Consider the following 26,959-nt stretch of genomic DNA (forward strand, 5'->3'; position numbering starts at 1 on the left):
TACATTTTTGAATTTACAGAATTTTCACATCTGAATTCCCAATTTTGCTTTTATGGTTAGTTAATTTTCGCTTTTAGCTTGTGACCAAAATTAAAAGGTTCAAGTGTTTGGAAACAAAACTGACAGAAATATCATGACTTGGCTACTTTTTGGAAGATTTGTTCATGTGATTATCATGCCTTTTTCCTATTTGTTGGAACCAAACTGAAATTGCAACATTTCAGTTTGACCAACTTAAGTTAGTACAGAAATAATTGTAAGTTTTCAGATCAATACTTGTTGAGCTTGAAACAGGCAACTTCAAATAGTAGGAAAGTTATTCCATCTTTATTTAATAAACATTTCATAATTACATGAATTAACCTCTGGAGATGGCTAGTACTCTCCTGACTAAATGTGCTCTTGATCTTGAAAATCTAATGAATCTTAACTAAAATTTTGGTCATATGTTGACTGATCTGAAGCTACTTCTGATTTACACCATTACACATGGAGAAGTAATTCTGGAATGTAAAAATACATTACAGTGCTAAATGACAGAATAATGCATTATCAGCAGGAGCTGATAACTAGTGGGAACTGCAAAGATCTAAACATGTTAGCCTACCTGCACTTTACCAGTTTGAATGCTGTGCATCTTTACACAAGTAGGGGAAGCTAAGAACAAGTGAGAACTCAGTGCCATAAAATATTTGAATGTTAAAAAGAAAGGGGAAAGAAAAGAGTATTTTATCTACTCTTTGTATCTAAATACTACAATTTAACTTCTTTTGTCTTCTGTAGTCCAGGCAAAGCCAGCGAGTATGTGATTCCTACCTCGATCAGAAAAATTCCTGTAAAACAGCTGGATATGTGTGTCTTTTTTTTCACTTTTACATAAGAAAACTCTCCCTTGGCAATTTCTAGTTTTGCTAATTATAATTCCTTTATCACCATGCCTTCCACTTCTTTGATTTATAATAGTCTTGTCATTGCTATTTAAAAGTCAATTTTACATAACATATTCCTTCAGCACAGGAGTCAACTCGTTCTATGCTTCCCATATCACAACTCCCAACAATAAAAATTAATACAGGATTTACAAGTTTTTAAAAAATCACTATTAACAATTATTTGGATTGAAGAAATGCTCCTACTGAATTAAAAAAAAAGAAAAAATATAAACTATTTTAATATAATTGCATCCTGAATTCTTCTCAGTCAAAAAGAACTCAAGAAAGAGTCTATACCTTAACTTACCACACAGCCTACTTGTTGTTTTATTATATCTTTCATACCTTTAGAATCCAAAGTAAACTTCAAAAAAAAAATTGATTCCCTAAATAATTTCATTATCAAAAAAAGCCCAGATATGGTAAATATATCACTCTTCACTGACATATGTTTTCATTGACACCATAAAACTGTTTCCCATTTGATATTCCCTATCATGTGTTCCTCTTGGTATTTCTCGACAGTATCTTCACCTGAAATCACAGTTACTAGGAATTCAATTATTCATCTAAGTAGCAGAAAGGCTGAGGCATATTGACCTTTTTCAGGGGCCATTCACACTTCCAATACTCTTCACTTTCCACTTTACAGTCCACTTTTGGGTCCTTATTGCTCAAAGGGAAACTGATGCACAGTCGTTTAGCTGTGCAGAACATCACCTGGAAACAAGGCCAACAGAGCTGCCCATTGATTCCTCAGCCTTGAGTTGCATTACGGTCCCTGCTTGCACTGCATAGCTTCTACTATGGTGTGAGATCTGTGGGATGGAGTTTTCTCAAAGTAACATAAATTATAATTTTTTCCAGTAATAATTATGAAGTAGAAGGGAGGGGAGGGGGAGATGAAATGCAATTTTCAAAGCTAAATACAATTTATTCATATGGAACAGTACATGTTCAAGAATTTGGGAATTCAACTCAAGCGTATCTGGATCAACAACATAAAGGCTGAGTAAATAGTTGCTGAGTTTGCTCTATGCTCTTCTTTCAAATAATAAAAATGGAAAGTAGATAAAAATTACATTTCAAAAACTGAGAGGAGACCCTGTTAACTGACTTCTTCCTTAAGATACATGCATAACTCTTAGTGGCATTAACTGTAGTTATATGTGGAGTGCTATGTATAGTACTAATGAACTTTGTTATTTTGTGACAGATCCCTCAGTAGAAAATTTATAAATAACCACCCATGTGTTTGGTTTTTTTTCAAAACAACAGCATGAAACAAGAGAAAATGAATGCTTAATCCTGAAAAATATACATGTAGTCTCTCTTAGTTAAAGCCAAAAAAATCAGAAACAACACAAAAACTCCAACCAATAAGAAAAAAAAACACCAAAACATCCATACAAAATGTAACTTAGAAACTTAATGGTGATTTTATTATGCTGTTTCTTTCATCTAGAGCATGAAGCAGTCAGACATCAAAAAGATGTTCCACGAACAAAACCAGGTAAGGACTCCTGCATTTTATGTATTCATTACTTTTGAAAATGTTATTTAAAGAAATAGCGAAATAAAATTTTATATGACAAATGTCAAAGTCATGGCCCTGTGATCTATTTTGCTGTATAGAAAGGCCTTGACATGCCATACCGTAACTAAGATAATACAGTGCTCATTTACAATGTGGGTTGTCATTTTAAGATATAGACATATGTATATATCAAAGGTCAAATTTCTGCTTTTGTAATTCCACTGATGTCAAAGGAATATGCCAGCAAGGAATTTGAACCATTTTCTGGAATTACTCACTTTACATGGCTTCATTTTGGTAATTATTTGTGGGTATCTGCCTTTTATTTGGACTTCACGGTCTTCCTGTATGAGTTAACTTGTCAGGACAAGCAATAGTTTAATTTTTATTCATAGCAGGTATTATATGATAGTTTATTCAGCATGATCTAGCACTATCTATCATCTATGGTAAATGTCTCTGCATATCATAGCTCATGCACAGCCTCACTTTTACAAGATGAGCAAAATTGCTGGTGGGTTAGGAAGGAGCATTGTTCAGTTTCTCTGTGTAGCAATCATCATGGGTTTAAGAAATGTCTGCTCCATGCTTCTCCATGGAAGGAAATAAGTGAAGAATTAAAATTCTTATTTTTATTATTATTCGTCCTTAACTCTAGCAAAACAATTATCATCTCTAGATGAAAACGTCCCTACTACTATTATTCATTATTAGATTGTTATTAACTACTGTGATATTATTAAAAATTGTGTTTTGATATGCAGGAATCATATAGAACAAAAAAAGCTGTTCTCTGCTATGACAATATTATGCTGAACCTGACTACTCTGACCATTTTTCTTTCCTCTTTTTACTTCCCAGTCAAACCAAAAACCACTGCAAGTATGTGTCATATCTTATTTCTTACAAAATATAAACCTTCTTTTCAGATGCATGTTGTCTCGATTTGCATTTTTGTAATTTTGTCATGTTAGGTAACGTTATTTTCTTGCTTATACTGCAGATACTCTTGTACTCTGCCTGCTTACTAGCAGCTGAACACAACAATACTAAGTACATTTATAATGTAACATTGGGAAGCTGCAACATTCAAACTACTTTTGCAATTTTTAGTTCTTATAAAATAAATTAAATTACACTGGTAGCAAAATTGATGTTCTGGTGATTTTAGATGAGTTTAGATGCATGATTTATCTTTATGCAAATATATTTTTTATTGAAAATGGCATGTAGCATAACTGAATTAGGCAACCTTTTCCTTACTTCTTTTACTATTTTGAAATTACTTATACCATTAATTCACTAAGCACGTTGTTGGACTTGTTTCAATACAAGATTTTTTTTTCCTACTTTAATAAAAACCCTAAATTAAATTAAAGAAGAGAAAAGAATATTTCCAATTTAGATGAATTTTAAGGAGAATTCAAGTGGAATTTCTCACATTACAAATACTTCCACTGAAGTCATTGGATAATGTTGTTCTTAAGGTCACTAAGACTTCTGAACAGATAAAGAGTGGGATCTATTCTTACTGTGGCAAGTCATTACACATTACATACTGCAAATCATGGTCAGACAAGAATCGGAAGGACAGTGCTTACACTGCGTGCTTTGAATTGTGAAAATATTGAGGTATGGACCTTCACAGGTGGATTAGTTATAGCCTCTTTAGCACAGGACCTATGTTTTCTTTTTTTGTACTGTGCCTGGCACATCAAGACCAAACCATGTTTGGTCTTGCACACGCAAGAATACCAAACCGCAGGTTGAAATCAAGAAGAAGAACATGTAGGCTGATATTTTAAGAGAAAAACTAAGAATTGGCCAAACTATATTCCCGTTTAGCTCTGTAATGAAAGTCCTATGATAAGGGTGGTATGTTTCTCAAGGTCCTCAGAGTAAGTGGAAGTTTGTTGATGCATTGAGAAGAGAAAATGGCTCTTGCATTTCATAGACCAGGGGGTCAAGCTGACTACCCTTGAGGTCAACAGTGTTCCAATACCTCACTGTCTAAGTATTAATCCTAAATTAGGATACATGCAGATAACTGGGCCCATTCAGATCCCTCAGAAAGATAATCCCTCAATTAAGGAGTGAGAGCATGAAACTCTTTCCCAGCTTTAGTACCTCAGAAAAATCTTGTTTTTTCTTCTGAAAATAAGAAAAATTGTTAATTATTCCATGGGTGACAATGCAGTACTGTATCAACTTTCAGCAGCTATGAGCATGATCAAAAGCAAAAATGTAAATATTAAAAGGATTTAAGCATGTCAGCATTTAACAGCAGCAAAACTGGCCTTTGCTGAATGCCCATGGTGCCTAAGCATTGAGCATTGACATTTATGGGTTTCTTTACAAACCAAGACTTGAATGAAAGTTTCCTGGGATGTGTTAGTGAAAATCATGCTTAATTGCTCAGTCTTCCTGTTGAAAAAGCATTGATTGAGACATTTTTACCTTGGTGTGAGCTGTAGAGCCTCATGTTCACCTCAGCAGGAGGAAAATACAGAGATAATTCAATCAAAAGATATCCTGAAATGTTTTGAGAGGTTATTCTCTTTTTGTCCAGCTCCAGGTTCAGGGAATAGAGGCTTTGCTTGGATAGTGAGGTTATTCTTCTTCCTTCAAATTGTATTTTAAGATAAAACTGGGACTAATGAAGTAGCAATGGGTAAAAAATTCTTGGATTCAAAATCATGATTTAATTCATTCCTTTGATTTAAAAAGACTAATGATGGTTTACACCAGAGAATTTCTATTCCATTGAACTGACCAATTTCCATTCCATTGTTATGGGTATTATAATAGCACAAGAATATATGCTTCTCTTGTGCTAGGTGCTGTGCAAAGATGTAGTCAAAATCTTTGCAACTCCCAAGAGGTTTTATTCTTAAAAGGCAAGGTAAACTACCAATGTGGGAGGAACACACATGGGGGAAATGGTAGCTATTCAAGGTCAGTGTTATTTTTTTCACTGGAGCGTGTGGATGATGAGAGGAAAAATTTAAAATTAATACATTTTTTGGAAAATAGCATAGTCATCTATAGCCTTGAAGGCATATTTAAAAATAAGTATTTAAATATTTGTTTGCTGGAAGGCTTTCATTGGCACAGTGTTTGCATTTGCAGGAACCATTGCATGTTGGATTGTAGTACTTCAAAGAGTAAGACTTTTAGCTTTCAGTGTGAAACTACGTACACACCCATTGTTAAGGCGTATTTCTTTGTAAATTAATATCCTGCAGAAAAGGATGTTGCAGATATCTTTCATCTTGCAGATGAAAGAGAAGATCTACATAAATTGTTGCTTGCCCTGAAAAAACATAGTACTCAACCTGTTATTCTTTTCCTTCCCTTCCCCATACCCTTCCTCTTCATCATTGATCATTTTCCCGAAGAGCCAACAGCTGAAATCCCAACAGCAGGTAAATATTACATTTCTCTACTATGCCTTGTGGAAAGAATTAATGAACATACCAGTTAGTGCATACTGCTCATCAGCAACAAGCAATGCTAATGTAAAGCAGCATGGGTGATCTGACAGCATTGCTGCTACGCAGTTCTCTATCACAGACTGTCATGATTGGTCAATCATGATTTTCACTGTTCATCTTCTGCAGCATCTCTTGGTGAGCTACACACAGGTGATCCTCGCAGAGCAAGCTAGTGTTAATCAGATAACACATGCACCAGAAGACATTGAAAAAAACATTATCACAACTGGTTGGATGATACACAGTGCAAATGAACAATTTGAAGGCAGCCTGCTAGTTTCCTGCTGTAGTCAAAAGGGAATACTGAAATGGACTCAGATGCCTGAAGCGATACACTTTACTTAATTTCAGTCTGCCCTGTTGAATGGAATCACAGACCAAATGTGTTTGCAGGCTGGGGAAAAGGATGCTGAAAAGAAAAAAGCACATGCTCTAAGTGAATGGACAACTAGGGGGGAAAAAAACCTTGAATAAAATAAATTACAATCTGTTGGTGCAGGACTTCTGAATGGTCACACTTGGCAGTTTTAAAGGTCCATCTAGCTCCATATTCTGGGGTGTTTTGTTTGTTTAATTTTTTCAGATTGAGATCACTCTGGGAAAGAGAGTAAGAAACAAGCAATAGGCAGAGGGATCCTTCCCTGGTCCATTTTGGCAACAAATAATTAGGGAAATCTGGCAGTAGTTAAGGAATTACAGAATTCAATATCAGAGTTTTCTAAACTACTCTGTAACCAGCAATATTCAAAAAATTTCCAAAAACTCTTCATAAATCCCAGAACGGCTGCTGCCGCTAAGGGTAGCAACCACTGTTATAGTATTAGAGACATTGTATACGTGCCATGAGACACATTTACCACAATAATTCTTCCAGGGAAATTACAAGGGAGAGAATCTTTGTGCAATGTACTTATTGTAAGAGCCCTGTATTTCTGCTGCCTGTCGCGTAATTTTATTTCCTTGCAAATCTTTCTAGCCACAAAAAAACCAAAACCAAAGACAACTAAGGAGAAAGAAGGTAGGATTTACTCTGTGTGTGCATATATATGTAGAAAATAACAATAAAAATAACATGAGATTGCAAATTTGCATGTATTGTTGTTTGAAACAACCCCTAATATATCTGTGTTAATTTTCAAAGAATATTACCAGACAATTCTAGGTAATAATCTGTTCAACAGTCATCTTACCAAACTTGAACTGTGCTACTTTTTCCTTGCTAGAAAAACCAACTGAGAAGAAACAGCTGAAAAATGAAAAAAACAAAGGTAATAAAGGGATGAGTATCTTTGTAAACAGCAGTAAAAATGCAAGCATTTGGTTTTGGGTTTTTTGATGGGGTTGGAAAAAGGAGGTTTGTTAGTCTTTTTACATGTCTGCAAGTAGGCCAAAATGATGATATAGTACATAAATTTCCAGTAATTCAATGTGTGGTGGCTCCTTTGCATATGAGTATCAAGGATTACATCAGCACATCCAATCTGGCTGCAGCGGTGCCCTGCCCATGACCCTCCCTGGCTGGCACAGCATTAGCCTCTCTGCAGGGTTCTCCAGCACTGCAGCCGCAGGATTGGCAGCCCCCACTGTGTCTGCTGTTATGCTCCCTACAGAGGTAGTACAAAGTTCGTCTCCATAGCTTGCGTGATCCCTTAGGTCACCAGCTTCATACTGCATAATAACTGCACTGATAACAAGAAGCACTTTTTATGTATAAGACAGACTTCGTGATCACCTATATGCTGGCTACCCTGTTGGACACAGCAGTACCTTGGATTTTTTCCCCACGGTAATATACAAATGGAGAAATTGTTTCTGCTATGCCTCTAAAGATAATTAATAGTAATAAATTACACTATTTTATCAAGGAAGCGATGGAAGACATAAAAATCTTCTCTACATTGGTTAAATACAGTGACTTACATATAAACTTTGTATATTGAAGTCCTGACCCTCAAAGGATAACAGTTAGTTGTACTGGTGCAAGTGCATTAAACTAGGACCTAGATCAATTTGCTTTTATGGTTTCACTGGACATAAAATGTCTATGTTTAAATAATTTATGAGGAGAGTCATGCTTAAAAAAAATCTAGTTTAAAGAAATTCTTATCTGAGATTTGATTCCAAGAAATCAACATGTTTATTACTGAAATTTATTTCAGTATTTTGACCTGAAACTGGGGATTAATGTTCTATCTACCTTTTGTCCTTTAGGTGCCCCACCAGTAAAAGAAGCCCCACGACATCAAAACCTGACATCAGGTACATGATTTTCCTTTATTGTAAAGGAACTTCCTTTCAGGAAGGCTGTGGTTTCTTATTCAGTTTTGTTTGGTTTGTTGTTTTGGTGTTTTGTTTTGTTTGGTTTTTTCTGTAAGGGAGATCACACTTGCAATCTTTTTGAATTCCAGTCTAAGGGACAAGATGTGAGACAAGCCAGGCAAATCAAATCCATAAATATTGTTCCTGTGAGGAATTAATTGTTAAAATGGTATTGCTTTACCACCTTCCTAAACTTTTAAACATATATTCAGCCGATTACTTTATTAATCAAGTGGTCTTTAATTAATTTGGCATGCAGCGTTTAAAACAAGCATATTCTCCTCATAGAAAACCTTTTCTGTAACAAAGCCACACAGGGAGAAACATATTCAATTTATTTTCTTTCATATTAATAAATATTGTCTTCCATCACACTCTGTCCCAACCGCCCTCCGGCAAAAATGTTGAATAAAGGTAGGGCATCTTAGAAGAAAACCTCCATCCATTGTGTTATCGTGTTTTTACTAGTTCACAGCAAAAATATAAATATGTTCCAGGTTCTTGACTAGTATAAATTAATCCCTATGACTTCAGTGGAACTGCATTATTTCATGACAAACAAGGATCGAAGTCTTTAGTCTCGCCTGAGGTCTAACTGGCTTACACAGAAAATGTGAACTAAATATAAATGTGGTTCCTCCTAATGAAACTTTGTAGCTTAAACCACTGAGGAAAGAAGTTCATTTCTGATCATCCAGACTATTACATGACTTTTTCAGCTTTTTACTATAAGTAGAATGATTTAATATACATGATATAAGATGTGTAATGTATATGTAGTTATACGCATCTATGTATTTAGAAATATCCATTTATCCATATGTATAAAATTTAATTCATAGAATAATAAAAAGATAGCTAAGTATAAAAGGAGTACAGAACAATCTGACATCAAGTAAGAGAAAATACAAATGAAATACTAAGATCAAGTATAAATTTGTGACCATGTGTATCATATGAAAATAATTGCACACATGGCTCACCATGTGTGCACACATGGCTTTGCTTTGTAAAGGCAACTACATTTACATAAAAGAATGGCTTGGCTTTTTTCATCTTTTTTCCTTTAATCAGGAATCCAGAGATATGGAATCAGATACAGACTTTAATTTCTCTTGATTATGTTGTTAACTGAGAGACAGAGAAGGTAGAATCTATGCTAGCAAAAATTTATTGCTTTTTATTAATATAGAATTTTTATAGATCAAGTAATGCTAATCATAATATATAACCAGTAAGTTAAACCAAAGATTTTGCCAGGAGAGAAAAGAATTATCTTATGGATCAAAAGTCCAAATTCAGTGTAAAACAGGAATGTACTAAAAATTGTCTGTCAGTGGATTTTCTCCTGCACACCACACTCCTACAAAGTTTGCATCATTGAAAAACTGTTTCTGTGGCTTTCATTTATAGTAATTGTTGTGCTTGTTTAATTTAATCATATGTTATCATTGTGCAATTATTCTTGATTGAATGTTTCCCAGATCATAAGCAGCTCTGTGCAATCAGTTCTTCAAAATTCTTTTTGCAAACTGAACTTAGTTTGTAAGTATTTTCAAAGTATTCTTTGTCCACTGAAAAGATTAAGTTACCTTTCAGACAGTGGATGAGAGGTTTCCAGAAGAACATCAAAATTACTTCTCTTTATGAATGTTGGTCTTTAGTATTTGCTCAAGTTGATAATTTAAAAGTTGAGACCAAATCCTGGGTCATATATACCTGAATTGGAACTTGATAGCTTTTCCCTGTTCTGTTTGCGGACGAAGCCAGTGCTTTTTCCCCAGTTCATTGAATACTAATACTTTTTTTCTGATAAATGAAAGTAGAAAAGGATTTACACATTCTGAGCTAATCTAAAACTTTAAATAGTAAATCTTCTTTCAGCCTTCAAAAGCTGAATAGAGATTCACATGTTCTTAGATTTTGCTCCGACCCCTTCAACCTTTCCCTCATATTAAACAGCAATCAGATAAGAAAGAATAAGCAATTAAAAAAGCTGTATATAGCTTCAATTTTAGAATGCTCCACTTTTAAACAGAATTTTAAGCAGTATTGTGTCTTTCATAAACAATGGTGCTATATGCAGTAGACACTAAATTTCTCTCCCCTGTAGATCTGCAATTACTTAGAATTTTTTCCTCTTCTAAATGTCAAAATTGGCAGTGTACCAGGATGGGAACTTACCCAAAGCAAAGAAATGGGAATTGTTGCAACTCCATTTTTATTTCCATCTTATAACAAATGTATTTGCAAGCACACGGAAGCAGGTTTCTGCCTCTTGGGGTGAAATTTAAGTAGTGTACAAATTCAATTCTCTAGTGAGGATTATCTGCCATACCCTTTATATGAACAGCTGTACACTTATATAAGTCCTACTTTGTTTCAAAGCTAATATCAGAGTATGAAAATCTAAATGGATCAACAGTTGATTATATTTATTGCAATTACCTTCCAAATGTCCTCTTGGCTGAAAACTCTGGAACCCATCATATGTTGCATTTATAATACAGTTAGCTGAACAGGTCAGTGTTTTTACTGTGCTGCTATCTAAGCCCACAAATGTGCAAATGTGACAGAAATAAAGTAAGGCTGTGTTGCAAGAGCATGACAATGAGAAATAATGAAATTTATGCTAATACGTATGTTTGGGGTTTTTTTCATTAGAGAAAAGTGCGGATTATTCTCAAGGTCAAGTGAAATCAAACCAGTCATGCTAACTTCCATGTAAATAGATGTGTCATAAATAGACTTACTTAATGCATCTACCTCTATGAGGTATCTACCCTCATATTATTAGAGATTTGAAAGTTTATTTGACATAAGAACTGTTACACTTACTGTCTGGTCAAAGAAGTTGTACCTCTCCAAAAACTAAAATTATCACTAAGTAGAGTTGGAATATTGTTTAAATGAACATATTATGCAAGCACTTTTGTGAAAAGAAAAATATCCAGCTAGATTTTTCTTCTGCTTCTGCAGTGATAAAGATCCTCAAATACAACACAGATTCTCAAATATTTTCTAGCATAAAGGACAAGAATTTCATCATACTATCAAAATATATTCAATGGCACATAGTAATCACCACATGAAAACCTCAGCAACTGCAGTGGGCAAACTCATCACATCTGTATAAGCATGTGATAATTGATTTGTTACTGTGAGGTTGGTTTATTGCTTTGCACTTTCTGTCTTGTAATAAATTTTCTAAAGCAAAGATGATTTCCAAAGCTGCAAAAGCAGAAAGTTTTATTTGATGTGAGATTTGATATGACAGCCATTTGAGAGATCATCAAGGATATTTCCTCAATGCTAAGGGAACATACACTTGTCAGCAATGCAATGTGTAAGATTTTTCCCATGGATAATTATTTTGAAAGAGAATGAGACCATCGAATTTTTTCCTTGGTTATTGAGCACTGGAAGACTTTAGAATAAAATATGATCCTTTTCGTTATTCTGAAGTAGCAGAAATTTTGTCAGTTTCATTAAGCACAAACATTGGTACTGTTATATAAAATAGAAGTTTGGAATTACTTGAAAAATAATGCACAATGTTCAAAAGAGAAGGCAAGATCTTAATCTCTGCAGTACAGGTAGCTCTGATCTGCAGACAGGTGATGAACTGCAGATACTATACTCTCTACTCTCCTTGCCACCCAGAAAGTGTCTGTGTCTCAGATGTATGATAGTTCTGTATTCTATCAGCAGTTTCTCTCAGAAATTCAGCTGCATAGACTAATACTCCTGAAGCTGACCATTTGAATGCAAGTAGACCAAAGAAGCAGAACGAAAATATTGAGGAGAAAAGATGTGATGTCCTTTCGCAGAACAGAGATAGAGATTAAGGAAGGGACCATTAACTGTAACAGCTGTGTCTCTGGAAGTAATAATGAAAACAGTAATAGCATCCTTGACGTAATTTATATGAGAGATTCATCTTTCTTTTTTTTTTCCTCACCAGAATTTAGCAATAAATCACTAATATTAATGTGTTTTCTGGACATAAGAAAGTCTGCCACTGGCTAGAAAATAATTAGAAGGAACCAACACTCTGAAAAGTTTCAGATCTTTTTGTGTAAGGTCTGTTCTTATTCATTTACAAGACCCGCGTCTGTGCAGCATATTCTCATTGAGTAAGATTTTCCAGGGTGCTCATCACACCCCAGTAAAAGTACTTAAATGAGAGCAGGATGAGCTGCACACTAAGGCTTTTTGCAAGTGAGTTCATGTAGAACAGCCTGTTCTGGGGATATACAGGAATGTCTCAGCACTTCACATTCATTAGAATTGTGAGGACCAAGCCTGTATATGCAGGCTCTCCAACAAGTTGGTGTTAGTCATTCTGCTATTCTGAAACTGACTTTATAGAAATACTTGGAGACTAAATCTCATCAGGCTTGTCTAAATGAAGACATGGAGGAACACTATCCAACTAGAAGTTGTATATGTTAAAAGAGCATGGAAAAAACAGTGCTAAATGCTGAAGTGGTCACTTATTAAGAACTAAGGTAACCTTGAATTAATTTAGTTTAACCTATTGTGAAATTGAATTGATGAATTTTTTACTGAGGCTGATTTAATTTTGAATCAGCACCCACACAACACTTTTATATGGCCTAATTAATCCATTTTTAAAGTTAACTTGAATTATTCCTACACAGAAAAGCCATCAAAGGGGGAAATTTCAGACAGATTGTGACAGCTAGGTAAAATTAAAGCTTTATGGCCTGTCTTGAAGCAGATTAAATGTCACCGGAAAACTTCTAATAGATTGCAATAAGTTTTGAAACTCAAAATCTGTAAATACACACCAAAAATTATAACAAAAATCAGGTTTTATGTTAATAATAAGTTTATAACCTCTCAGCATAGTGACACTTTAATTTAAATTATGAATTACAGAGATTCTATTTAAATCAAAGTGTTAAGTTTTATGTTTTGAAACAAAGAACTTCGCAGCAAGAATCAAGAAGCACTTTGGGTTCCTGTTGTTTCTTGTGCAGGAGGATATCTATCCCTAGCTCTAAACTAATCTTTTTTACCTTTAGCTACATTTGGTAATTCCATTGTCTTACCTTGAATTTATTATGGTCTAGATTCATTTACAATTACAAATGCATATATATATATATTTCTCTGAATGATTTAGCCACAAATAAAATACCAATGTATATTATCTTAATGAGCACTGTTAAGTTCATTTTGCCCTTTAGTTTGACTGGTATATCTTCTTAAATCACACTGCAAAAAAAAAAAGAAAAAAGTACATATTACATATTTCCATGACATACCTTGTGAAAGTCAAGTTGTAAACAAAATGTAATTGTTCAGCAGTTTTCGGAGTCAGAGATTCTTTATCTTTGTTTCAGATAAATGGCTATTACTTCAAATCCCTCTTCATTTTTAGGAAAGTAATTGCTGTCTTACTTTTTAACAACAGGGGTTTTGTTTTTAAAAATTTTAGCTGAAAAACAGACATCCTGATGTTGGAGTCAGTTCATATTTCCAGGCTATCATCAGTATAGTCAAGTCCAGTAGAAAAATCATAATTATGTGATTTAATTTTTAATTAGTGACACTAAATGTTGTGAAATATTTTAAAAAGACAGTCTATTAAGGTCCTATAGTTTATTTCTTTTTACCTTTATTCCCAGAATTGTGCAAATTCAGGGTGAAGAAGATATTTTAATTTAACTCTATCTTTCATTGTAAGTAGCACACAGGCATAGATCTGATCTTTCTGATCACTAGCACTTAAATAAGAGCATATTTGCTCCATGGTAAATCAGAGAGGAACTTCTCCAATGGGTTACTCATCACTTCAAAATCTGAATTACCTCCTAGGATTATGTCATGTGGCTAGAGCTAAACCCAGAAGGTAGTGTCTCCAGTGTCTGATGTTAAGTAGGGTGAATCTGGGTCTATCAGGGTTTGTCAAGTAGTTCAAGTTTATCAGACAGTTCAACACTGTCTCTTTACTGGGGTTTTATTGTCATAAAAGAAGTGCTGCTGTTCCTAGCAGAAAAAATTCTCATTGATGAATATAAGTGTGTGCACATAATGCAACACACACCCAAAAAAAAACCAAAACCAAACACACTTGCCTTTATTTAATAAAGATTTCAGTTAGAATGATAACAGAAATTAAGAAATCACTTGTATCATTCAAACACCAGCTTAATTTTCATTAGCTGCTTAACTGCCTTGTCATTCACTGTTTCCCTCCTCTCCCTTTTCTTCTCCTCCCCTCCTTTCTCCATCCCATGCCTTCACAGCTGAATAAATATATGGTATTAACTTCCAGTTACTTGATATCCATTCTTATTAACATAATAAGATCCCTCATTGTTTTTACCTTCTTCTTTGGTTTTATTTTCTTTTGGTGTACATAAATGTGTTCGTATGTAAAGTTCAAACCAGTCTTTTAGCGACTGACAGTTATTTAGAAGCAATTATTTTCTTGCAATATGCTGAAACTACATTAGTTGAATGTTACGGATGTAGAAATGAGTTGACGGAGGATCTATGTCGTGTCAACTTGCCATGTGCCCTTGTGACCAGCACACAGTGTATCCTACCACGACACTGTCAGTGTTTATTAGGCAATATCAATAAAATCCAATTTGATTTTGCTGCCCACCAAATACCACTGCAGTCTCATGTAATTACCACCGCACTGTGGGAAAATCCAGTAAGTTTTGGTCCTTCTTGTATATAATGTCTTGAATGATTCATCCATTTGCTCCTACGTTTCAGTAATAAAACACATAATGCTAGTACTGGACTCCTTTGAAAACTCAATGCTAGCAAAGTTGCAAAGCATATGTGCTCTGATCATTGCTTTGCTTTCTTGGAAGTGTCTGTATTACCACTTATGTGTGTCGCACTGTTACATCTTGCATGGTTTTACTGTCTAACAAAAAGAATTCTTTTAATGAATTTTGGGGGAATGTCACTTTGCGGCTATTCACACATTCATGCATGAGAATTACATTGTTTGTGTGCAGTGACCATAACACAGAATATAACATTATTCTATAAACTTACATCTTATTTATCCATTAAGCCTTCTTACTAGACAATGCAAGAGCCAGTTAGAAAAATATAGATTTTTTTATGCCTTAAATGGCTGTTAGATGTCATCTATCACATTCAAGTTAAAAGACAGAAATAATAAATTTTACCTTCCATTGAAGAACTGGTTTTCTTAGAATAAAGATCTCATTCATCAAGCTTTGTTGTTATGTTTCAAAAAGAGCACTGATTCTGATAAGTAACAGATCATAGCTGGTTTTAACCAGTTCTGTTCTTTTAATCTTATATATATACATTTACTGTGGTGATATTTTTCCCCTCTAATAACATTAAGTATAATGCGAGTGACCTTCTATCACTATTGATTTGATACATCTACAACGTTTAATACTAAGAAAGTATTATTAGAGACATATATTATCGACTTTGTACTGATACTATTTTACTGATTGAAACACTGATAAAGGCTGATTTCTTTTGTGTATTTAGCAAATTTCCTGGGTGAGTTGCGACCTCAAACACACGTAAGAAATAGAACAACCTTCTGGGTGTTTTTAGCTCACTGTTGAGCATTATTTTTGAGAAAAGGTATTTACTATTGCAAAATGAATCTATTTTTACCTTTCAAGACCTTGTTGGAGAAGTCCCACAATGCCTGAAAAAGAGCTTTTATGGAGAACATGCAATCTGAATTCTCATGGTTATAATAACAATATTTTTCTAGTATTTAACTCTGCTACTCAAACATCTTTAGAAGTTTTTCATTACATAACTTATCTGACAGACCCCATGGATATGAAAACTTGGATGGTCTTTGCAAAGATAATCAATTGATTGCATTGTATCAGACACTTTGAAAGTACATTTGAGAGCTATTTCTGAACATTCTTCATTGTCTTTCGTTATTCAAAACACAAAATAAAATTAAAAAAGAAGCATGCTTTTTCCCCCATCTATGCATTGTCTATACAAAGCTAGAAATATGTCATTTTAAGAAGATCTTTTTAGATGTATAGAAGTAATTTAAAGTGGTAGCGATATTTCTTTTTTACTTCTAATGTGTGTATAAAACCTTTCTCCTCTTCTTTTCCCCCTCTTTCTTCCCATTAAACATTATATTTTCTGAGAATGGCAGTCACATGACTGTAGAGCAAGCTCAATAAGAAAGGAGTTTAAAAGAATTTATTAAAAAAAAAGAAAAAATAAGTTTAATTTTTGACCCAAAAATGTTGGTTTGAATAGCCACTACCTAAACATGGACTATGTTGAGAATATAAGAAAATAGTATTTGTTCTCCTGCATAGGCTCTCAGCATGCATCTTTGCTATTCAAAGACTTATATCCTTTTTTTTTTGATGTATGAAGGCATAAATTTGTGATACTTATAGAGGATCCCACAACATTTCCATTCTGAATCTGCCAGTGCTTTGTCTGGTCAGTTTGTCATAATGTAATTTTACTGAAATGTTAAGTAAAAGGGCACAAATTGTCTGACAGAAAAAGAAGCAGAGTAAGAGGGGAAGTACCCACTTCAATTCCTTGCCCTTTAGTAAGTGAAAAAATCTTTGGCTACTCTGCCATTGCAGCAAATTTCTTTGTTCTTTTATGAATTTGTTTTGATTGCTGAACCAAAACACAGCATATACTTTCCTGAGAAGCAATCAGAAATAAATGAGTGCAATAGTTAATGTTTTTCTTTTATTTGTAATTGCTTATCAAATAGTAGTTTGTAATGCTATGATTACCTGAATTTTTGTGGGTTTTTGAATTTTTTAATTCTGTTAGTACAGCCACTAAGTGAAGAAATTTGATTTAAACTAGAAAACATCTATAGTAAAAATTGTTTCTTCACACATTCTCTGTAATTTTCCCCTTAATAACCAAACTGTATTGCTAAAAAAGTTTTCTTTTTAACAAATATTTTATTTGGTGACTTGCATTGAAAATAGCTATCTGAGCCTTATAGAAAGAAGACTTTAATAATTGTAACACATAAACACAAACACCTTTATACTCTTCAGGATTAGTGAATTTTATTATAGGCTGCTTTCCTACTTTCTGCTAAAGAATTGAAAATGCCAGGACAGTGCTCTTGCGATGTTCCTCATATTTCTTTAAACCAGCTCTCTGTGTGACATACATGTCACTTAGAGATCAAGAGCAAAATAAGCTCCATGGAATATTTGTATAATTTATTGAATATTTACAGAATGTACTCAGCATTTCCACTAGATAAATACTAAACAACTTCACACAAACTTTGAATCCAGGGGGTTTTGTTTGTTTCTTTGCTTTCCAGAACTCTTGGCTGTTCTCTTTCCAAACTGATTTCCATCCTGGCAAAAAAAAAATAATTTAAAGGAATTCTGTCTTTTTTTTTTGAGGAGAAAAAGTTCCCGTTCCTTTCACAAAGTGAAAAACAAAGAAGCAAACACCTTACATTCAGCTATCCCAAAATGCAAATATTCTGGGAGAAGTAGGGCTACAACACTGAGAGGAATAATAGATTTCAGTGTGAAATTGCCAGTAATTTCTCATCTTGTGCTACAAAGATGTCCCATTGAGCCTTTTAGCTAAAATCTTGTTGATGCGTGAAACCTGGCTTGTGATCACGTTAGAGATTTCTGCTGTTATAACTCATTTAATGGGAATAAAATTATACAGATGTTTTCTGAAACTACATGGAACTGACTCATGGCCCCAGTTTGGAAGCCATAAACATTAATCATCTCTTCCTTGTTTTCCTAGCTCCTGTTCGCTACTTTCAATGTGTCTTCCTAAATGGACCTAATGGATTTGGGCTGCAATTTCCCACTAATCCCCCTTCAAACAAGGAAGAAAAGACTCACTCAAAGACTTCCAAGAGAAAGACAAGGAAACCGGGGCAGTAGAGAGACTGAGTCCTGTGATCACTGATATTTTGCACTTTATCTTTTCTGCTGAGGTCCACAGTAGCTACAATGGTACTTATCATTGCAAGAATGTGATCCACTTGCACACATGTACCTGTATAAAATTCCCATAGGGCAGAAGCAGAACAAGCAGTAGTGAACTGTGTTTAACAAAAAGAAATGTAAAAGTGCCCCGTTTCTCATGGAAAGGCTGCAATGCTAACAAAGCATTGACATGACTGTGTGTGTGAGCATGTGTGTGTGTTTTCCTGCCTCTTTTGCTCTTCTTGTTTTTCTTTACCTACATGCTCAGCATTGAAGTGAGTCTGTTTTCCATTTAATCTTATCTAAGCAGAGAAATGTTGAATGTAGCTCTTATATCAGCAAGATTGCAAGGCTTCCTGCAATCCTAAATCATTTCTTCTTAAAGTTCAATCAAACTGCTGACAGGAAAAAAACCTCACTAAGTCGTGAAAATGTGCTCAGTGACTGGTTCTATTTTTATGTCTCATTGACCAGTGTAGCCTAAAGCTCACATTTACTTGGAACAGCTCAACATACTACCAGTAAGTTGACTCCCCAAGTCATGTTAATGATGAATATTTCTATTTAACTTAAAGCTGTAAAGGCATGGACTGTTTGCCCTGCCTGTTGGTGAAATACAAACTCATCTCCTTTTAAAGCCCAAAGTGAGAAGAGAAAGTGAAACCACATGGCAACTTTCATGTTTTACCAACATGAAAGTCCCCAGAAACTAATGAAATAGTTATAGTGCTTCTAGTTTTCTTCTGCGGCTAAATCAGACTGACTTGCAGTGCAAACCTTGTAAATGGAGAATATACCAGCCAACTGTTGGCTATTAGCATAAGTCAGATGAAAAGCTAGGATGTGAGATGCCATTCATGAAACTAAGGCAACCCAAATTTCCAATAAGTAAGCATGCGAATTTGATGATATCTCAGATCAGTGAACAAAAAAAAGGACAACAAAAAAGCAAAACCAAAACCAAAACAGACAAACAATCAGAAAACAGAAACAGGAACACATGAAATAATCCAGGTAGCTCATTTTACTAGATTAAATGAAAGGGCTTCCTCAGCACAGTACTGTAGATAAGTTACAGAACTGAAAGATATGCCAGTTCTCAACCTTCTTTTGTGCCTTTATGTAGAAATAATGAACTTATTGCCTTAAGAGACAAGATAGCATTCGATCCGTGTAAAGGCACATGACTGAAAATTGGCATCTCGCCTGTCTGTGTCTGGCATTGTAAATAATCATGCATTTTTGCAAGCTGCTATTTGTTTGTATTTCTTTACTATATTTTTGCATTTAATCTGGGAAATACGAAGCAGTGATCTTAGTTATATAGTTTTTTGGTGAAGCAGCATGTTTCTCTTTGTACAACCTGACTACTTGTGGAGTCTGAACACACCAAAAACTATATACTATTTTTTATTTTTAGTGTAGTTGAAGATAACATTAGCTCTTTCCCTCATTCCCTTTCCCTGCCCATCCATTCTTACCTTCATCAAATAATTGACTCACGTGAGTTTTGGGCAACTGATTCTTTGACAGATTAGTGCAATTCAGAAAGCTTTGCTGTTACACTGCTGGGTCAGGTTAGTACTCCATGACTACTGGTCATGGCCTTACATGAACCAGGTTTTTGGTCTTAGTGCGCTCTGATATTGCACAGGTCCTGTGCTGCAAAAACTGTTATTGCAACAAGCAGTTTAGGCAGTGGTGCGCAGAAAGAGGTAGGAACAGCTAGGAGTAGCTCCTCCCATGTAGGACCACAGTGCAGATAAGTGTTCATGGTGAATGCCCTCAAAGTCCTCTGTGAAATCTTCTCTGGATATAGTGCTGCCAACAGAGCACATGATAATCTTTAATTTTCTTTCAATGTCTCTTTTTTATATTTCCAGTTACTTTTCCCTTCCCAGTTTGTGATTTTGTATGTATTATTATGGATGTTATTGCCTTAGGTTTTTACTGTCAAAGCTATCTCAAAATTGACATTATAACTTCCTGAAAAATCAATTAATTGAAGATTTTATCTAATGCAAATAATCAGCACAACATTTTAATATACCATAAGCCTTTATTTTTTTTCAGTTTCTTTTGGCAAAATAATTTTTTCTCATTATAGTTAGCCTTAATCCTTTCTTCCTATCTGAGAGGGGAGATGACAAGAATTTGTTCCAGATCTCATTTCCATAATGTTTCAATTAGCTATCTGAAAGCTTTGGAAATATAAACAATTAGTGTAATTGAATAAGGGATATAAAATCAGTCATTTACTGTTGTTTCACAATCTTAGTCACTGCCTCAAAAAAATGGAGAAACAGGTCTACTCTCAAAGTGGGAAGCATTTTTCTCTTTAAATTCACCTGTAAAATTAAAAAAAAATACTTGATTTGCATGGTTTTACTCAAATTAGCCTGAAATATTGCAAAATCATATGCTGATTGTTATACATTTTGGAAAATAAAAAATATAAACCTTGTTTCAGTGGCTGTAATATGTTGTTCTGTGAATCCCAAAGTGGAGGACAAGGGTTTACATATGTAAATTTATAAAAATCTGATTATAACGATGCAATTAGGCTGGGAAAATAATTCATTCAGCATTGTATTTATTCCTAATGAGCTTTTAGCTAATACACACTTTGTTGATTACACTCTGACATAGGAAAAGCTAAATCATTGCTGCAGTCATTCAAGGTAGGACTTTATCTGTACCAAATCACATATGTTCGTCAAAGTGATTATTTAAAATACAACTGTACAACCAATACAGACAGAGCTTTGATCTCCAGTGACTAGTTTGTAGTTCAGACAACTCAGAAAATGACCACCAAGAAGCTGAGATAGCAAAAAATGGTGAGATTCCCTCCTCTCACACCCCACAGGAGATATGGTTTGCCTATATCAGCAATTGCTAAGACAGATGATATAGTGTGGGAACCAGACTCCAGCCTGAAGACCATACAACTGCAATTGCACAGCTCTGCACTGGGACTCAAGAGTCCTTTGCCCTGTGGAGTCTGGTGAGCCATCCCAAGTGAGAGGTGTGTCACTCAGCATTTTGGCTGTGCACCTTTTCCTGAGATGCTAAAATCCTGCTTAAATCAACAAGAACTGGGCACAGTGCCATACACTGGCACAGTTAATCACTAAAGAAGCCTCTTACACAGACTTTCTAACCACCTTTCAATAACTGAGGCAACAGAAATGAGTAAATTTCCAGCAAGACCAGTGAGATCAGTTTTGCACTGCCATCTACCCCAGAGCTGTCTGCTTTCACTGGTGCAGCCCTCAGACCCCATCCGCAGCCCTCAGACCCTGTTCAGCGTTTCACACTTCTACCCATGGCATAGCTGGAGTCCAATTTTGTCCATTTTAAAACCTTTCTGCAAATGGGACCTTTCCTCAGTGGCTCATTCCTATTGCACCAGCTACTGACTGAGGGGTGGTCAGAAAGTCTGTGTAAAAAGCTTCTCTACTGATTAACTGTGCCAATGTACAGAGTGCAGATGCTCAGGTGCTGGTGGGGGCTGCAGGGCAGCCTCTATGAGGAGCAGCTGGGGCTGCCCTGGGTTAGACTTGACTGGTTCCAGTCAGCTCCAATGCACCCACCTCGGGGCATATTGGAGCCCAGTAGCCATGATGGTGGTGCCTCAAGGAAACCATTTGTAAGGAAGATTTGGAAACGCCACAAAGAGAGGAGGACAGAACAAAAAGAGGAAGGAGCAGATGAAGCACCAAGGTCAGAAGATGAGGAGGAAGAGGAGTTGCTCCACACCAGGGCAGAGATTCACCTGTAGCCTGTGGAGTACCCCTGCTGGCACAGGCTAAAAGTGTGACAAGGACAGAGCAGTGGAGAGGAACTGCCATGTAGCAACCACTACTGCTGAAGACTGGTGTGAAGGAGTGACACTGATCTTGAGAAAGGGGAAGGAGAGGTGTTGATTTCATGTTTGTCTTTCCGTTTCCCACTATCCAAATCAGCAATTACTTTTTTATGACTTAATTTTCCCTGAGTCTTCTTTGTCCACCACAATAATCAGTAACCAATCTGCTAGTCTTTAGCTTGACCCAAAAGGTTTGTCATTCCTATTCTTCCTATTACCTCTCTCTTAGGGAATAAGTGAGCAAGCAGCTGGGTGGGAGTTCAGTTGTTAACCAAGGCTAACCCACCACAACCAGTTGTTCCACAGATCCTATACACTCCTACTAAATGTTAACAAACTGCTATTTGTTGCACATTTAGGGTCTCCACCTAGAACACAAGACAGAACATACATAACTTGCACGTTGCCGCAAAGATTTATCCCACTGACCCCCAGCTCTAGAACCACACTGCTACTTTTTTTTGTACACATCCATTTACTACTTAGTAGTCTAGTTTAGATGCCAAACTCTCTATGACAAAACTGTATGATGTGGCTTTAAGACAACATAATAGAAGTGCAGTAAGCACAGTTGCAGAGGAATATCTTTATCTGCTAGGATGTAGGCACTCCGGAGAGCAGCTGAAAGACTTTTCCCTTTCCTATCTTAATACTTTTCTTCCACCACTCAGTAAGGTAAGAAATGGGTGACTTACCGCCTTAGGGAGAACACTGGTTGTTTAAGCTGCTTTGAACTCAAGACAGTCATCATCTGACTGCCCTGAGGTATATACCATTGGCAGCACTTCTTTCCAGAGATTGAAGACTGTGGAAGCCAAGAACAAGAGTAAAAGAATTACATGAGTAGTACTGGTGAAAGTGAAGGTCTGAGGGGCTGTTATTTGACAAAATAAGAGAAAATATCAAATGCCTTATGAGGGTTCCTCGGCAGGAACCATACATAAAAGAAGAAAAATTTGCTAAAAATTCATTTTTAAGAAGGTGATATTTCTGCCACCTTTTAGTTCTTCAGAAGGAAAAAACCCAAAGGTAACTGAAAATATGAAGCATGTATTATTTATACACCTGAAAAGGTCACTAGATCTCTAGCTTGCATACTAACTATTCATACTGAGTGAAGTTGTCCAGAAATTTCCAATTAGCCAGGTACTTAGGGAGTCATGTTATTCACCTGTGGGCAAAACAGAGTGTACCTCTAAATGCAGAATTCTTAGCCATTCAATTTAACCATGAAATAACATGAGATTTTTCAGGTTTTCTCTTGGTTTATGGATTTCTGTGTATGCACATTGTTTGTGATACATACTCTACCCAACAATCTGTTCTGAAGACCTCACATCTCAAGGACTGGGTTAGTTAATGTTGTAAATCAGCAGTTTTCTTCAGTTTCTAGTCTTTTTTATTATTATATTTATTATGATAGAAATTAGTAAAATTTTTAGAACACATTTTATTTTATTACCTGGTCCAAAAGCCCAGCAATTCAACTTATTCAGTAATGTTTCCTTTGGAAAGGTATTGCAAAAAAATGCACTTTCCAGATATTAATTTTATTATGTATCTGTTTTACCAATACTCATTAGACAAAATATGTTTAAAACTTTGACCCTTTTTCTTTCAATGAGTTGTTTATTCTCAAAGGGAAAAATATGTTCTTGCTCAAATGACCACAGTGACCCCTGTGTTCCCTTTGACTTGATTCTTGTTCTATGTTAAGAAAAACCTAAGTGGTCCCATTTTTTTTCTCCACCCACTGTAGGAGAAGACCGAGTTCAAAACCCTTTAAGGAACCTGAAGGTGCACAAGTCCATGGGACCTGACGAGATGCATCCATGGGTCCTGAAAGAACTGGCCAAGGAAGTAGCTAAGCCACTATCTATCATATTTGAGAAGTCATGGCAATCTGGTGGAGTTCCCACTGACTGGAAAACAGGAAACATACCCATTTTTAAAAAGGGAAATAAGGAAGAACCAGGGAACTACAGGTCAGTCAGTCTCACCTCAGTGTCTGGCAAGATCATGGAGCAGCTCTCCCTGGAAACTATGCTAAGGCACATTGAAAATAATGAGGTGATTGTTAACAGCCAACATGGCATCACTAAAGTCAAATCAAGCCTAACAAATTCATTAGCCTTCTACAATAGGGTTACAGCAGTGGTGAATGAGAGAAGAACAACAGGCATCACCTACCTGGACTTGTGCAAAGTCACTGTCCCACATGACGTCCTTGTCTCTAAACTGGAGAGACGTGGATTTGACAGATGGTCCACTGGGCAGATAAGGAATTGGTTGGAGGGTCACAGTCAAAGAATTGCAGTCAGCAGCTCAATGTCCAAGTGGAAAGCAGGGACTAGTGGTGTTCCTCAGGGATTGGTATTGGAACTGGCACTGTTTACCATCTTTGTTGGTCACATGGACAGTGGGCTTGAGTGCACCCTCAGTAAGTTCACTGATGACACCAAGCTGTGTGGTACAGTCAACATGCTGGAGGGAAGGAGTGACACCCAGAGGGACCTTGGCAGGTTTGAGGGGTGGGCACAGGTGATCCTCATGAAGTTTGACGAGGCCAAGTGCAAGGTTCTGCACCTGGGTTGGGGCAATCCCAAGAACAAGTATAGGCTGGGGAGGGAATGGACTGAGATCAGCCCTAGGGAGAAGGACTTGGGGTTGTTGGTGGACAGAAAACTCAACGTGAGTTGGCAATGCGTGCTTGTAGTCCAGAAAGACAATTGTATCCTGGGCTGCACCAAAAGTAGCATGACTAGCAGGTCGAGGGAGGTGATTCCCTCCCTCTACTCTGCTCTGGTGAGACCCCAGCTGGAATACTGCATCCAGCTTTGGGGCCCCCAACACAAGAAAGATGTTGACATGTTGGAGCAGGTCCAGAGGGGAGCCAGTAAGTTGATCACAGGGCTGGAACACATCTCCTATGAAGACAGGATGAGAGACATGGGGCTGTTCAGCCTGGAGAAGAGAAGGCTTCGAGGATACCTAATTACAGTCTTTCAGTACCTAAAGGGGGCCTGCCAGAGAGGTAAAGAGGGACTTTTCACAGGAGCATGTAGTGACAGGACAAGGGGGAATGGCTTTAAGCTGAAGGAGGTTAGGTTTAGTTTAGATATTAGAGAGAAAATTTTCACTGTGAGGGTTGTGAGGCTCTGGAACAGGTTGCCCAGAGAGGTTGTGGACTCCCCATCCCTGGAGGTGTTCAAGACCAGGTTGGATGGGGCTCTGAGCAACCTGGTCTAGTGGAAGATGCCTCTGCCTATGGCAGGAGGGTGTGAACTAGATTATCTTTAAGGTCTCTTCCAACCCAAACCATTCTATGATTCTAAAGGATACTCTGCCAACAGGCAAATTTCTTCTCAGATTTTCTTTACCTGAAATAGTCTATTAATTTTCTCTCACAATATCTAATGGTAATAAGCATGCTCATGCCCTAAACTTTTGGGTTTTTTCTCAGTCATCAATAGGAAATCGTATTAGATAATATTGGCTAGTGGCTGAACCAGCAAGTCACTGAATTTAGATAGTAGCAGAGGTAATGAGCAGCTTCTTCCTGTTAAGTGTCATATTTGCTTTTTTAATTCTACAGTTTTCTCATTTTTTGGGCTAAATTTTGCTCAGAAATTCATTTGTTCTCCTATGTACCCCATGCTAAGCTCCAGCTAGCAGAAAAAGCAAATATTTTTTGAAACTGAATCACCAAACTGAAAAATTGTAATTATGGCAAAGGGTAACTTTGTATGGTAAAGAAACACTTTCTTCACCTGCTTTTTTTTTTATTCTGCAAAGGGGCATTACAAAAGGAAAGTCTTCTTGGTTTTGAACCTGTCAAAGAAATGGGAAAATAAAATTGTTGACATTAATACTCCAGCACACTTTCCAGCTGAATGACAAAGATATAAATGCACATTTATTGTGCGACCTACCTTCTGCACTTTATTTCTTTCCTTCAGAAAAGAAACAATGCAAAGGAGTAGCCTTGACTACCATGCTGTTAAATTAGGGCTTAGCAGTAGTGTTGCAGTAAAGAAAAGGCAACATGAAGACAACTTAGTGAGAACCTTCCATGCACTTCTCTCAATATTGTATCTTCCTGCCAAAGTGATATGGCCAGCCTTTCTCAAAAAAACTGATTCTCTCTTGTCTCCAACTTGGTGTGAATGGATGTAAGTCTGGCTTGAGAAAATGTTAATAAATCACTGCTGCTTGATGATTTCTGAGTGTGAAAGTCAATACAGTGTTCTGCTGTCATATACATACATATGTGTGGGTATACATAGGTATAGCAGCATACTTACATTTCAGTTGGAATGATGTGTTCTCTGATAGATGAAATTAGTAAACTAGAACAAGGAAGCTGGAGTGTTGTGCCAAATAATATTACCTGTTCTTTTAAATTTACCAAAAAATGTGGAAAAAAAGTGGAATACTCTCTTTTATAAGATTTTAAGACCTTTACTGTTTAAATCATGCAAATCTTCCTCCTTTTAAGTCTATTGTCAAGAGTTTTTTTCCCATTAATGCCTTGCCAACTAATTTATCATGTCTGGGCACAAGTAATAGAAGGTAATAGAATCCTATAGACTATAGGGCCATTTGGATCCAACTCTGAATCTATTTTTTCTTTAACCAATTGATCTTTTAGCTAATCATTTTAGAAGCTTCCACAAAAAGTAGAAGAGAAAACTGAAGTACCAAGCATTTCTTGTGTATTCATTTTCAAAAAAAAAAAAAAAAAAGCAGAAAAGGCATTTAGAAAATTAGTACCAATGACAGTGAGGTTATTAAATGCTGAATGTCATGAAAATGAAACATCTGTGTGCTTC

At 36.0% G+C, this 26,959-nt stretch overlaps 1 protein-coding gene across 13 annotated transcripts in view; it reads left to right on the top strand.

The window, feature by feature from the left end:
• TRDN (triadin) overlaps positions 1-26,346 on the top strand; it is a 225,112-nt gene extending 198,766 nt beyond the window's left edge. For 10 of the 13 annotated variants that reach the window (XM_064649630.1, XM_064649623.1, XM_064649624.1 and 7 more), the window contains 7 exons: positions 2,398-2,445; positions 3,331-3,351; positions 5,868-5,894; positions 6,940-6,981; positions 7,187-7,231; positions 8,175-8,222; positions 23,887-26,346. In XM_064649630.1, coding sequence (XP_064505700.1) covers positions 2,398-2,445; positions 3,331-3,351; positions 5,868-5,894; positions 6,940-6,981; positions 7,187-7,231; positions 8,175-8,222; positions 23,887-25,376 — 1,721 coding nt within the window. In that variant the 3' untranslated portion in view covers positions 25,377-26,346. Of the gene's footprint in view, positions 1-2,397; positions 2,446-3,330; positions 3,352-5,867; positions 5,895-6,939; positions 6,982-7,186; positions 7,232-8,174; positions 8,223-18,068; positions 20,721-23,886 lie in introns of those variants that run through there. The other 3 variants (XM_064649631.1, XM_064649632.1, XM_064649621.1) reach the window with 2 other exon arrangements.
• The last annotated feature ends 613 nt before the right edge of the window (positions 26,347-26,959 follow it).

This window comes from Pseudopipra pipra, chromosome 3 (genome assembly GCF_036250125.1).
Source record: "Pseudopipra pipra isolate bDixPip1 chromosome 3, bDixPip1.hap1, whole genome shotgun sequence".
Classification (NCBI taxonomy): domain Eukaryota; kingdom Metazoa; phylum Chordata; class Aves; order Passeriformes; family Pipridae; genus Pseudopipra; species Pseudopipra pipra.